Source organism: Lissotriton vulgaris, chromosome 9, assembly GCF_964263255.1.
Source record: "Lissotriton vulgaris chromosome 9, aLisVul1.2, whole genome shotgun sequence".
NCBI classification, from domain to species: domain Eukaryota; kingdom Metazoa; phylum Chordata; class Amphibia; order Caudata; family Salamandridae; genus Lissotriton; species Lissotriton vulgaris.
In genome coordinates, this window is record NC_141697.1 from 1,234,002,218 (window position 1) to 1,234,016,048 (window position 13,831).

The window sequence follows — 13,831 nt, forward strand, 5'->3', positions numbered from 1 at the left end:
GCTGGGCATTGATTCCAGCATAGAATGAGCTCCTTCAGTCTAGCCTTTGGCAATGTGGGCTTGGGTGACGTATCTGCAATCATTGGTAGGAAGGCATTTAAAGTAACCCTGGGCGGAGTTCGTGGAGTTGCTACTCTGCAAAGTGGTAAAAAAAACTCTGCCACACTACGCGGATCTCCCCGAGCGGCGGGGTGTGATAGGAAAATGCTGTTTTCGCTGTGATTGCACAGTGCTGGATGCTTGCTCGCACTGGGCGATCATCGCAAACTGCACCATGCACAGCGCAGGATTTCCTTTTCTGCCGCTCGAATAGATTTTTTACTTGTGCGGCAGCATTCTCAATGCGAACGGGAGGTTTCTCAATGTGAGCGGTCCCGAGCATACGCGACCACTTGCACTGAGAAACCTAACCCCCTCACGTTGAGAAATCTCGCCAGGAGGTTTATTTTCTGCACTTGCGCTCGATAACTTGATGTTGACGATCGCAAACGAGGATAAATCTCACCAAGGAGTTGTTTTCCTTGCTCGCGCTCGCCAAGTTGGCGTTGATGAATGCGAGCGAGGAAAAAACTCAGCTGAGCTGCGTGAAGCGGAGTTTTTGGGAACTCTGCGTTCTCCGCATAATGAGGAGTGTGGAAAACTCCACAAACTCCGCGAGCAGAGTTCACTGCCCAGGCCTAATTTAAAATCCTTGTCCAGAATGCCCCCCTCACCTGTATGTCCCAGGGATTGGCTTCCCTTAACACGCTCACTTGTTCGCTCGTTCTAGTCTCACTTCTGCAAGCTCATGTGCCGGAGGTCGCAGTCATGTGTGGATTGTTGCGCCAATTTGGGAGGAACTGGATCTCGGTTATTTTTCGGTCCTGTTCGTCTTTAGCTGCTGTTTGGATGACTTTCCTTATGCTTGTCGTTGAACATTTTGCTTCATCGCTGGCCTGCAGCCAGGAGACGGCTGATTGTTGGTGTCTGAGGCCTTTGCTTGCCAGGGCCTGTTCTTACTTTCATCCTTCGAAAGAAAAGCGAATGTCCACCTTTCGCTCCTTTGGCAGGTGGGTGTTGCTGGGAACTTTTGTAATGTGGGTACCTTTGGCTTTGCTGACCCGGTTGGCAGTATGATGTTATTCATGAACCTAAGGATGTTGATCCGACACCGCTCCCCTCCACGTGGTCACATGGTGAAATCTGTTCTAACATAACACCAGCAGCATATTCGGGGCTTGGTACTAACGAGTGCTTCATTTAAAGGTGGGGCCCTGACTTAATACAAGTTCCCCACCCTCTAGTTCACCCAGCTAAAACCGCACCCTCTCAGACGTCCGCCTTTTATCCTTGCCTCTTCTGTGCTGCCTCAGGGATACTGCGGAGACCCGTCTGCCCACGCATAGTGTTGGCACTTGTACTGTGAATTCTTCTCGCGGCCCCCTGCACTGCTGGTGTGTGCTGCCTGTGCCTCTCTACTATGACCTCCGACGCGCTTTCCACGTGAGACAGTGCCACCATTTGTAAAGTAGGGTCGTTGGTGGTCTCTCCGACCACCCACCCCAGACCGAGCCCGCTAGACCCCGGCGGGCTCGTCCGACCGTCGTCTCAACCCTCTTATCCTGATGCTGAGATAAGTTTGCTTTTGTTGCTGTTGTACGTTGAGCCTTTGCTGATTTTGGGAAAGAGTGTGACATTTGTTACTTTGTGCTTTGTGTGCCAAGCTTTGTAGCGGTGTTCTGTGTAGTGTTCAGTTCCTGTTTGTTTATTAGTTACAGCATTGAAACTTTTTTGAGAGTCAGAGACGAAGTAAAAGGAGGAAGGAGACTTTCCAGAAAGTGTTGTTGTTTTACTGAGGAGGCCTCGGGGGCTCCAGGCTTTGAAGTTCTTTAGGGTCTCTTGAGTTTCCTCAGTAGGTTAGAGTTATTGTTTTTTAACCCACCTGTGGGGGTTCAAGTCCCTGTAAAAGTGCGCACAACGAGTAATCAACGAAATACTGAATATGGTGTCAATACCAATGAATCAGAAGAGAACATTTTTCAAAGAAACCTATGTGACGCTCTAGAACCTAATGTGGGACGGGGGGAATAACAAAATGTAAGCACTTAGTAGCGCAACATCAAATGCAGGAGCATGACCATGGTGGCACGCCAGTCCTCACGGGTGACATGGATGTAAATTCCTCGACTCGTGGAGTTCAGTTAAAAGACCTTTTGACGTCACAAATGATTTCTGCATGGACTTCTGTATGACTTATAATTAGCAAAGAAAAGAAAGGTATTTCAATGGCAAGAGATGATTCTGGACACAGAGAGCAATCCCTTGCTTGACCCCGCTTTACCTCAGTAATGATGGGATCAGCCTTGGTTTCCCCCAAGGCTGGTGGATACAGGAATCACCTCGCTGGCCAATCAAACTTGTTCGAACCTACTACAGTCGCAAATTCAGTTACTCCAGACCTATGTTCTTCCGCGGAGGAGAAAGGGAGGATGCTTTGTATTTCTATGGAGGACCAGCAATGGGAAGGGGAAGGCAAGGTAAACGTGCTTTTCTGTCCCCTCACAAACATTGTATGGGGTGGCACCCTACTTCCAACGACCCTTGGGTGCTGCAAACAGTGAAGGGGGGTAGAATAGACTTTTATGCCCCTCCTCTTCAGAACATACCCCTGTTCCAATGCAGTTCTCCCAGGAGGCAGTAGAGCCAGTATCTACTGGCATCCAGGAGGTTCCCTTAAAGGAGACGTGAGAGACGCGTCACAGAGACACATCCCAAAGGTTTCGCCAGCGATATATCTTTGGTTCAACAGAAGAACAAACTACTCAGGCCAGTGATAAACCTGCGAGATCTCAATCCGTTTGTATTTTATAGACATTTTAAAACGGAAAGGTGGATCTGCCTGGGGGAAGCCTTCTCCCAGATGATTGGACGGTGAGGTTGCATTTGAAAGATGAACATGTGACTGTGCCCATGTTTCATGATCACAGGCACCGTCTCCAATTCTTGCCGCAGGGTCAGATATACAGGTTGGGGACCTGTCTTTTAGTCTATCCTCCGCCCCTTGGTGCTTCAGCAAACTGGTAAAACCAGTGGCGGCGTTTTTAAGACTCAGGGGCCCGAAAATTGTGGTTTATCTGGACAATATAATTTTTTTGGGTCAGGAGAAGGAACTTTTGATGAAGCAGATTCAAGAGGCAACAGATTTTGTTCAGAGATGAGGCTTCAGAAATAATATCCGGTGCCATTAAAGAGGACGGATTTCTTAGGTTTTTTTTGTGAATTCAGACAAAATGATGTTAATGCTTCTGGGCTCAAAGATTAAAGTTATCAGAAGGGAATTAGGAGACATAATGATTCCCACTCCTATTTCCCTCAGACACCCAGCAGAGATGGGAGGTCTCCCGTCTTCTTCAATACAGGCCATATTTCCATGGCCTCTCTTTTGAGGAGCCCTGCAGAAGTTGAACATAAATACTTTGCAAATGTATCTGTCTTGCTCACAAATGATTCCTTTAGAGAAGGAAGCAAATGAGGAGATAGGCTGGTGGGTCAGACAGTATGAACAGGCTTGCTATCGTCCCGATGTGCCCGGTTCTAGTGTTAGAGTCAGACGCAAGTGGCTGCGGAAGCGGTGGCAGGTGTGGCATCCTTTGGACTGGAGTAAGATGCCCAGAAGGGAGTTCTTAATGCACATAGATTGTTTAGAGCTTATTGCAGGTTACTTTGCAATCCAAATCGGGCAAAAAGCAGGGTAAAATGTGCAGCATGTCTCCGCATGAACCATTTGACGGAATTCAGGACCATCAACAAGTGGGGTGTGGAGGTGCAGGCAAGGCCTAGGCCAGCAGAAGCGCGGGCCGAGGCTCGGGGATTTTTTTTTCTCCAGAATGCAATTTTTTGGAAGGCGGAGTATCTTCCAGGACAATCCAACAAGGTAGCAGGTTCACAGTCATGTTTGGGGGCTTTCAAAGTAGATTTCTTTTCTTCCAGCCAACGCAGCGGAAGAGATGTTTCAGTTGGAGAGCGGACCCGGAAGCTTTGCTAAGGAAGCCTTCCTCCAGGAATGGTCCAGGGAGATTCCCTGTGCTGTTTCTCCCTTTTGAAAGTTTTCCAGATGTCTGGCCCAGACACCCAGACACTCAGCGAAGGTATTGGTGGTTACACCGCGGAGGAGGAGCCAGCAGAGGTTTCCAGTTCTGTTGCTATTGTCCATGGATGGCCCAATTTCACTCCCGGTCTTCCCACAAATGTTGAGGATCCCTTATGGACAGAGTCGCCGTCCTGTCATTCACTGCGGGTTGGGTCCGCTGCTTTGGAATCTTGCGGGACACTCACAGATGTGCAGGGACTTTTGAAGGCAGCTTCAGAATACATCTGGGCATCCTGAGTCAAGGGCACACTCAAAGCATAAACATCAGCAAGGGAATCACGGAGCAGCTGGTGTGTGGAATGGCGGGAGATCCTGCTTCAGGGGCTGTTTCACGGGTCTGAGTTTCCTGGCATCATTGGGAGCTGGTTGGGAATCTTACAGCAACATTAATTGGTAAAGGTCAGCGGTATCAGCAGGTCATGAAAGTGCAGATTTTAGGCCAGCAGGGAAGCATCCTTTGGTGTGCAGACTGATGAAGGTAGGGAGGTGCATGAATCCCCCTGAAGCCAGGTATGCAGCTGTGTGGGGTGGGAATCTGGCATTGAACCTGTTTGAATCATGGGTTGACAGCCATGCTCTATCATTTCAGTCACTCTCTGCTAAACTAGCGACAGGGCCATGCGTGGCGTCCTTCAGGAGGCGGTCAGATGTCAGGGCTACGGACATTTCTGAGGTGAGGTTTTCCCCAGCAGGTGTTCATTTTAACATTACAAGGTGTACAAAGAACGCTTCTATTTATGTGGAATTTCCAAGTTTTCAATTACACCCAAAGGTGTGTGCAGTGAGATGTCTTAAACTATATGGGAGTGTCACTAAAGATGTGAGAACTGCAGTTACAGTTGTAAAATATCTCTCTAGAGACGTTTTGCTGAAGTAACATCAACTAAGTTTTGTAGATGGGTTAAAGGAGTAATTTGCCCATTCTGCAGCCTCAACCCAAACCTTTTCCGCCTTTTTGCTGAACCCTAGCTTTGCTGGCTACAGAAATCTGTGGAATTTACCCATGCTGACCAGTGGGAAAATGCTTGTGCTCCTCTTTTCAACATGATGACATTGGTATACACCATATTCAACTTACTTATACATTCCTAGTATATGGCAGTAAGCTGTACCCAGGTGTGTACGTCAAAGCACCTATTGTGCCACTCACTGCAGTAACAACGTAAACTTGACTGCAGGTTGACACCCGCAGTTGGGCTGTGCACCTTCATACTACAAGCTCAACATATGATAATAACCCCTTCTGACAGGCCTATCCTTTTAAATATCTATACGTCACTCTTAAGTAGGCCTTTTTGCCCACAAGGCAGGGTGCATGATATTCAAAGTTGGAACATCTTTAAGTTTAATGTTAAACACGCCCTTACACTGACGAGCGCCTCGAAGGTATGTTCACAATAGCAGGGTTGGCTGTTCGATAGTAAAGCACTTGAACACAATATTATATACTATATCTGTATCTTGGGAATGGGACAAACTAGAAAAAAAATGACACAACTATTTTTAATACTTTTTAAAATCTAATTCAATGCTGAAGTCATATTTTTTCTATATATTATGAAAAGTAACTTTTAGAAAGTTACCTTTGTCCAACATTAAGTCCCTGTAACCTAAATTTGCATTTTGTTCTTTAACTTCTGCCAACCAGTAATTTGCATTTCAATAGGCATAAATGGGGTGTGAATTTGATACCAGGACAGGATCAAAAGTTCTGATGAGTGGGGTGGTGTTGTTGTGCCCTTGACAAGATGAAATTTGGACTAGATCCAAAGACATGATTAACTTGAAAGAGGCCTACCCTGTCACAGGTAGATGTAGCCTACACCCAGGCCAGCACCCTGCTTTATGCCATCTGTCTAGATCTGCCTCAATCACGGTGGGCCGCTTGTTTACATAACGGTGATAGATCCTACTAGAATGTCAAGACTTGTTTGATAGGTCTTCTGTTTTTAAATGTAATATTTAGGACACACGTCAAAGGAGAAAAACAGAATGCCAAAACAATTTATGTGTCTCTACTGTCTGTTTGCTGAGTACTCGACTTTTTTCTACCAGAGTTAAGCCTCTGAGTTAGTTGAGCGGAGAGGGACCGTCAAAAACTAGGTTCTAGTGTTAGATGTGGAAGGACACTAGGATTACAATAGTACACTCCACACACCACCTAACGTCAGAGCCCAAGTTTAGTGTGGCTGAGGACTTCAAACATCTTGAAAATTCCCAAAGTGGGAAGTGTTAGCTCCATGAACCTTAACCCCATCGGTTAGGGCATCCCGGGGGTCATTCCCACCCGCCAGCACGTGTCAGGCATTGTCAGGCACCCACTGCAGAATGCTCCTGGACCTGTGGAAGATCAGAGGAGGAATAAACCTGTGGTCTGAGACTGGAGAAGAGCACTAGAGACTGGAGTTGCTCTCCCTCTTGTACTTCGGTCAGTGAAGTGCACTGAAAGGGTTATAAGGCTGATGTGTTAAAGCTACAGGGAGACAACAAGCTATAAGAGGCCTTTTCCTGCTTCTGCCCAGCTGACCAGTGGCAACTGGGCCTGGACTTGAGTCACGTGTTGGCCCCTGCCAGCTACACTGCGAGTCTCTCCTAAGGTCCTGGGGGTCTTTAAGAAGTGGACTATAGTGATGGATGACTAAAGTCAGAAAGGTAAAATCTTTAACCAGGATGAACCTGGTTAGTGTATTTGACCCGCACTCCAGCGCGGTCGGTGATAGATTATGCTTAGATCCTGTTCTACCGCGACCACTGATGATCATTGAATCTTTGTGCTTCTTACGATATTTCTACTAAACATTGAACTCTCATATCTCCAGTCCACTTGAGTGATTTTTTTCATTTTGGTGTCATTCTGGTTATTGCATTTTATTCTATTTTTCAAATTTGATCAGGGGTTTATATTGTTTTGTCTTTTGACTTTATTATATTTTATCACTGCATGAATATTACATTGCCTCTAAGTTGAGCTTGCCTGCTCTGTGCTTAAGCTACTGACTTTAAGGATTCGCCCTGACAAGGACTGTCATTATAAATGGAGGTGGGCACTTACCCTCCATAGCTAATAACTCAATTTCCTTCTATGGCATTGGCAGGGTTGGGCACATTACACATTGGGGCTCAATCAGCTGGGGGCCTATGGCCCTAAAGCTTTTTTAGGGTACGTTAGAGGATATCCTGAAACCTGAAGATTGGTCTAGTGTCAACTTTTAAGATATTTTTTTGCAAGGCAGTAGCACATGCACCAATGAGAGAAGGTAACACGCGTTGAACATACATAACATGAGTCTCTGCCGTGTAATAACATTGAAGATTTTCCTCGCCAGCTGAGAAGGAGAGCCCTGGTTTTATTAAAGATAAGGAGGAGAGTATTGTTCCACAGCTGTAAGGCTACCCACCCTACTAGTGATATCTGACGTATGTTTAGATTGTTGCCCAGCTGATTACCAAGACCTAGAATTCACGACGAGGACTGCTCAATGGACATTTCGGATGTAGACCGTACAAGGACAGGACCTTTTGATTTGGCTACTTCTTACTAATCCAGTAAATTAGGGCATTCGTTGTGTTTTTGATTGCCATTGCCTCTTTGGAGAGAAAGGATGATGGGAACTGTAGTTCTTTAAATGTCTGTTTAAATATGCAGTAAGACAAGAGACTGCATCATACTGGCGCCCTTATCTTTAATGCCATCAGCTCTCTCCTTCACAGATGGCCAGAGGAATCTACAATCAACCACAAAGTGCACAGATTTAAGAATTTGGGAATATAATATTACGGCCTGACTATTTTGTAACCTTAGATTACATATCGATCTGAACATTTAATCCAGTTTTAAACAGTTTAGACGTTTGTTCTATGAACAATGTAATAACAACAAAGTTTGGCCATTTGTGTGCACATCGGTTGAAAAAAGAAATTTCAGTCCATGAGAAAATAATGATAGCTCTGTGACGTCACTTACGTGTTTAGAGATGTTGCAGCTCCGGGAGTCCACGTTAAACCTACAAATGGAAATAAAAAGAGAGACTGTGACTCTCTGGCCCTCTTATTTTGATTCTTTATGCAGGTGCGTGTGTGTTTTTTTATAAAACCAAGATCCCAGTAATTGTTTTTTTTTTTACTTTTTGTTGCCCAGGGCATGGTTTTTGCAGGGACTATATGAAGTACATCGGTAGCTTCTTTGAGTTTTTCAAAAAAAGGGTTGTCATCACATTTTATTGAAAATAAACATGATTTTATACAGTTTTCTGCACACCTCTGCACTGGACATGTGGGAGTTTATGGTAAACATCCATATAAAATACAATTTTTAGCAATGCACCAGCGAGTGTTGAATGCTTTTATCAAAAGTCTTCTTGGGCTGAGTTTTACACTGAAGGATATTCAGAGTGGAGGCTGGGTGAAGTGACAGGACTTCCGTAAAATTCAGAGAAAAAAACTCAGATAATTAAAAAGATAAGCATGAAGCTTTATTGAAACAATTGTGTGCAAGAAACCCTCAAACGTTTTTTAGATAAACACCTGTATGTTGACGTTTTACTGATACATTTTCAGCCGAACCTGTGAACATCCGTCGGATGGGAAATATTACCTTTTCTTAGGAGATTTTTTTATATCGGGTGGAAACATGTCGATAGCCAGCTCTGGATAAAAAGTATCATCTGCTGTTGCATGAGGTGTAGTTGCACACACCCTGGTTCAGAGCTGGATGTCTGGGGGCATGTTTCATATTATTTGCAGCACTGAGGTCCCCAAACGATGCAGTGAAGTCTTGGGTTCGCTGTCTGGAAAGGGAAGGTTTTCAGGATCCTGAGGGGCCTCTGGAAGATCCACCCCGCACCCCAGAGGCACCACTCACAACATAAACAACAAAAGCTGATCTTTCCTCAAGTAGGTTTTTGCCATCTTCTGCTAGCAATAAAACAGAAAAAGGTATCACACTGCGGGAGGTGGAGCTTATTTGAATGAGACACGCCCCCATGCAAATGAGAGATGCTTGGGAGAACAGAAACTCAACGGATGTTCTGCCAAAGTAATTTCACAACTAGTAGAAGACAGTGCTGAGCACCGCTTGCATTGTCTGTAATGGGCAGTAGCTATAGCCGGATGGCAGCTGGTATGACTGCCTAGAGATTGGGTACCGCCCTCCGTGCAATGAGGTCCCTGCTGAGCAACATGTTATGTTAAAAATATTTATAAAGCAGACATATACAAACAAGTTTCTTAGCGCTGAGAGACAAAGCAATACATGACCACAACTCTGCCTGGATAGACCGAGCTCTCTGCTAAACGGTGGTAACTGATAAACACTGACAGTATTAACCGAAGCGCAGTCATAGACTGACTCACTCGTATAGACTCATATATCAGTGATATACTGACCAACCAATGCATGACCATGCTGACGCACTGCTAATCTCCTGCAGTGACAGACTGATAGCCACAAATACCGATGCACTGATTCACAGATGCGCTATTGTTCATATGTATGTTACATGTTCAAAATTCTATTCTAAGCCTCGTGATCTGCTGGATTTACCCAAGCACAGATATCGAGATAAACTGTGACTGACTTACTGATATACTGTGCTTCCGATGCACTAACATACAGATGCGCTCATGCGCTCACACGCTCAACCTGTATCCACCGGTAAAGACGTACCAATGCACCGATATTTTGCTACACTAATACAACGGAACACTGATGTACTGATGCCCTGACTTATCGGCACCATTGTACTGATAATCTGATGTACTGGCGGACAGACATGCAGATATATCAATCAATCAATCATAGCACTTGTAAAGCGCACTACTTACCCGTTAGGGTCTCAAGGCGCCGGTCAATGGGGGAGTGCTGCTACTGCTCAAAAAGCCAGGTCTTGAGAAGTCTTCTAAAGGGCAGCAGGTCTAGGGTCTGCCGTAGGTGGGTAGGGAGGGTGTTCCAGGTCTTGGCGGCGAGGTGGGAGAACGATCTGCTGCCGGAGGTTGCTCTCCGGATGCGGGGGACTGTAGCGAGGGTGTGGTTGGCGGAGTGGAGCTGGCGGGTGGGGGTGTAGAAGCTGAGTCGGCTGTTGAGGTATGCTTGTCCGGTGTTGTAGAGTACCTTGTGTGCGTGGGTGAGGAGCTTGAAGGTTATCCTCTTGTTGACAGCGAGCTAGTGCAGGTCTCTCAGGTAGGGTGTGATGTGGCTGTGGCAGGGGATGTCGAGGATCAGGCGTGCAGAGGCGTTTTGGATGTGCTGAAGCCGTTTCAGTAGTTTGGCCGAGGCTCCTGCGTGGAGGTCGTTTCCGTTTCCCTGGGTGACCATTCTCATTTCAGTGGGAATCCACTTATAGATCTTGCAGAACATCCAGGGGGGAGTTAAAGCAGGAGGAGGAGGAGACCGTGTTGACCTGCTTGGTCATGGAGAGGGTGGAATTGAGGATGACCCCTAGGTTGCGTGCGGGGTCGGTTGGTGTCGGAGCTCTTTCCAGTGCGGTCGGCTACCAGGAGTCGTTCCAAGCCAAAGGGGTGACTCCAAGAATAAGAACCTTCGTCTTCTCCGAGTTCAGCTTCAGACGGCTGTTCCTCATCCATTCGGCGACGGCCTTCATTCCTTCGTGGAGTTTGGTTTTGGCGGTGTTGGGGTCCTTGGAGAGGGAGAGGATCAGTTGGGTGTCGTCAGCGTAGGAGATGATGTTGAGGTTTTGCAGTCGGGCGACGTGGGCGAGCGGTGCCATGTAGATGGTGAACAGCGTGGGGCTGAGTGATGAGGCCTGGGGTGCGCCGCACATGATCTCAGTGGCTTCAGAGCGGAAATGGGAGAGGCGGACGCTCTGTGTTCTACCTGAGAGGAAGGAGGTGGTCCAGTCCAGGGCCCTCTCTTGGATCCCGGCATCGTGGAGGCGTGTACGTAGTGTGTGGTGGCAGACCACTTCGAAGGCTGCTGACAGGTCCAGGAGGATGAGGGCCGTGGTTTCTCCATTGTCTAGCAGGGTCCTGATGTCATCGGTGGCGGCGATGAGGGCAGTTTTGGTGCTGTGGTTGCTGCGGAACCCGGACTTGGATAGGTCCAGGATGCTGTTCTCCTAGAGGTAGCGGGTCAGTTGTTTGTTGACGGTCTTTTCGATGACCTTTGCTGGGAACGGGAGCTGGGAGATGGGCCGGAAGTTCTTGAGGTCCTTGGGCTCTTTCTTGGGTTTCTTGAGTAAGGCGCTGATCTCGGCGTGCTTCCAGCTCTCCGGGAAGGTTGCTGTCTCGAAGGAGATGTTGATGGCTTTCCGGAGATGGGGTGCGATGGCTGTGCTGGCTTTGTTGTAGATGTGGTGTGGCCAAGGGTCTGACGGGGATCCGGACTGGATGGAGTTCATGATCTTGATGGTGTCGTAGTCGTTGATGTTGGTCCAGGAGAGCAGGCGGTTGGTGCGAATGGTTGTCGTGGTCGCAGAGGTTTCCGTAGTTGTCGGGGCGGTTGTGACGTTGAAGCTGTCGTGGATGTCTGCAATCTTGCGATGGAAGAAGGTGGCCAGACAGTCACACAGGTCTTGGGAGGGAGGGATGTTTTTGGTGTTGGAGCTGGGTTTGGAGAGTTCCTTCACGATGTTGAAGAGCTCTTTGCTGTTGTATGCGTTGTTGTCTAGGCGGTCTTTGAAGGGGTACCTTTTGGCTGATCTGATGAGGTGGTGGTGTCTGCGGGTGGCGTTCTGTGGGCTGCGTAGTTGTCCCGCGTTTGTTCACGGAGCCAGTTTTTCTTCAGCTTTCGGCAGGTTTGCTTGGAGGCCTGGAGGTTATCGGTGAACCAGTTGGCTTTCTTGCTGGTGTGGCTGTTGGAGGGTTTCTTGAACAGGGTAAGGGTGTTGGTGCAATCATGGATCCACTGTCTGAGGTTGCGGGCGGCGGGGTCAGCGTTGGTGGACTCGGGGTGGGCTCTGGGTGAGGTTGGTGGTTAGCTGGTCTTCGGTGATTTTGCTACAGCAACGGTGCGGCATTTGTTGGGAGCGGTGGTGCGTGATGGGTTTCTGTTAAAATCAAGTTTGCAGTGTCAACATTATCGGCGCCATCTTGCCCCCTTTTTGAGTCCACTCGTGCGCATAAGCGGCAGCCATTTTAAATACCATGGCCTCTCTGCCCATCGCCGACAGCCAGCGCGTCTCTCTCTCTCTCTCCTGACCTCGCAGGCATCCCCCGCGCGCTGACAGCCCCCGCTCTCACATGCTTGGGCCATAAACCCCTCTTCAGCGCAACCCTGCCTCGGAACCCCATCCTGTTCCGCAGACACAGCTCTGTTGTCTAGTGTCAGTGCAGTGCACCACAGAAGGGGCATCCACGGACCCACTGTGAGGGCGCTGAGATACTGCGCTCAAAGGGGAAGTGGGGCAGGGTTCATAGGACAGTCAGAGTGGTGATGCTTCACAGACTCAGGGTAAGGACACTGTTCTACTGCACTGCACTACTGGGGAAAGTGGACTTGGGCCCACTGCACTGTCAGAGGTGGCGTTGCACCACTGAGGGAAAATCTACAGACTTGGCGTGGGGGCACGGAGTCATTACTAACTGGATTTCACACAATGCACCGGTGAAGCCAGACTCTACACTTACTTCCCAGCTGGGTTGTTGGGGGGGGCATATTCAGGCTATTATGCGGCAGTGATTTGCACATACTCACGCACGCTGCACCACACATCAAAATTTTATTGGATCTGGGGGTGGAATCCACGCCACTGATAAAGAGGTTTCCACCAACACTGCTAGCAGGGGTGGGCAGTGGGTGTGCTTCTCTCTTTTTGACATCTTTATAAGGATGCGCAGATTAGTGACACGGCGTGGCATACATTCTAGGAGGCATGCATGAATTGTACCACATAGCAGGGAAAGTTTCTGCACTCAGAGCAAATTCAACACAAATTTGACCAGACACGTCGCATCTTGTGTCGGTATATGTGGAGGTGGGGCTCTACGACTGCTTTTGTGGGAGAGGGAGAGGTCGGTGATGACTTCAGAGATCAGGCGGTCTTAGGCAGCCTCCTTTTATAGAGTCCTTTGAACGCGTTTCTGTTCGAGGAGGGGGTGATAATGTGATTGCCCTCAGCAATTGTCTGTTGGACGGTGACCTTTCACCTCAAAGATCCGTAGCACCCTGGTCACAGACTGATGTTACCCAATTGGGCTCATGGAGGGCGATCCTTCTCCTCACACACCTTTCAGAATGCTGGGGCATTTGTATGGTGGTGTAACACAACAGGAACTATCATGTGCTCAGCTTGACCTTTCACCCCAGACTGTCCATTGCATTTGGGTGTCACATTCAGGGCTATTGGACACTTTCATTGGAGAAGTAAGGCTCGCTGGCTAGAAGCGGCAGACCCTGAAGCATAGATCAGGCCTGGGACCAGGGTTCAATTCCCGACGCGCAGGGTCTTGGGCTCAATGTCTGCGGACTCGATAATTCTCGCCTCGGCGCCTACTCTAATCATCGGTCCCACGCTGAAACTCTGGGCAATAGCTTGCTTAATCTCCACAACGGCCCCAACAACACTGGGATGCCTGGCTTCACCTTGGGGGTGCCCAGGAGGGGCGCCTCACAGGGAGAGCCAGGAAGGGTTCCACAGCGTTATACAGCGCCGGGACGCCCTGTTGCTGGGGCAGCTGTGCGCTTTACAAATATACTACATTTACACATTTACACGTTTCTGGAGCAGAGGTTTAGGGACATGTTCG

General features: G+C 48.1%; 1 protein-coding gene across 1 annotated transcript in view; it reads right to left on the reverse strand.

Moving 5' to 3' along the window:
* The window catches only part of CPNE9 (copine family member 9), a 952,981-nt gene that overhangs the window by 467,758 nt on the left and 471,392 nt on the right, over positions 1–13,831 (reverse strand). The window contains exon 5 of the mRNA XM_086939381.1: positions 8,094–8,133. Coding sequence (XP_086795507.1) covers positions 8,094–8,133 — 40 coding nt within the window. The remainder of the gene's footprint in view (positions 1–8,093; positions 8,134–13,831) is intronic.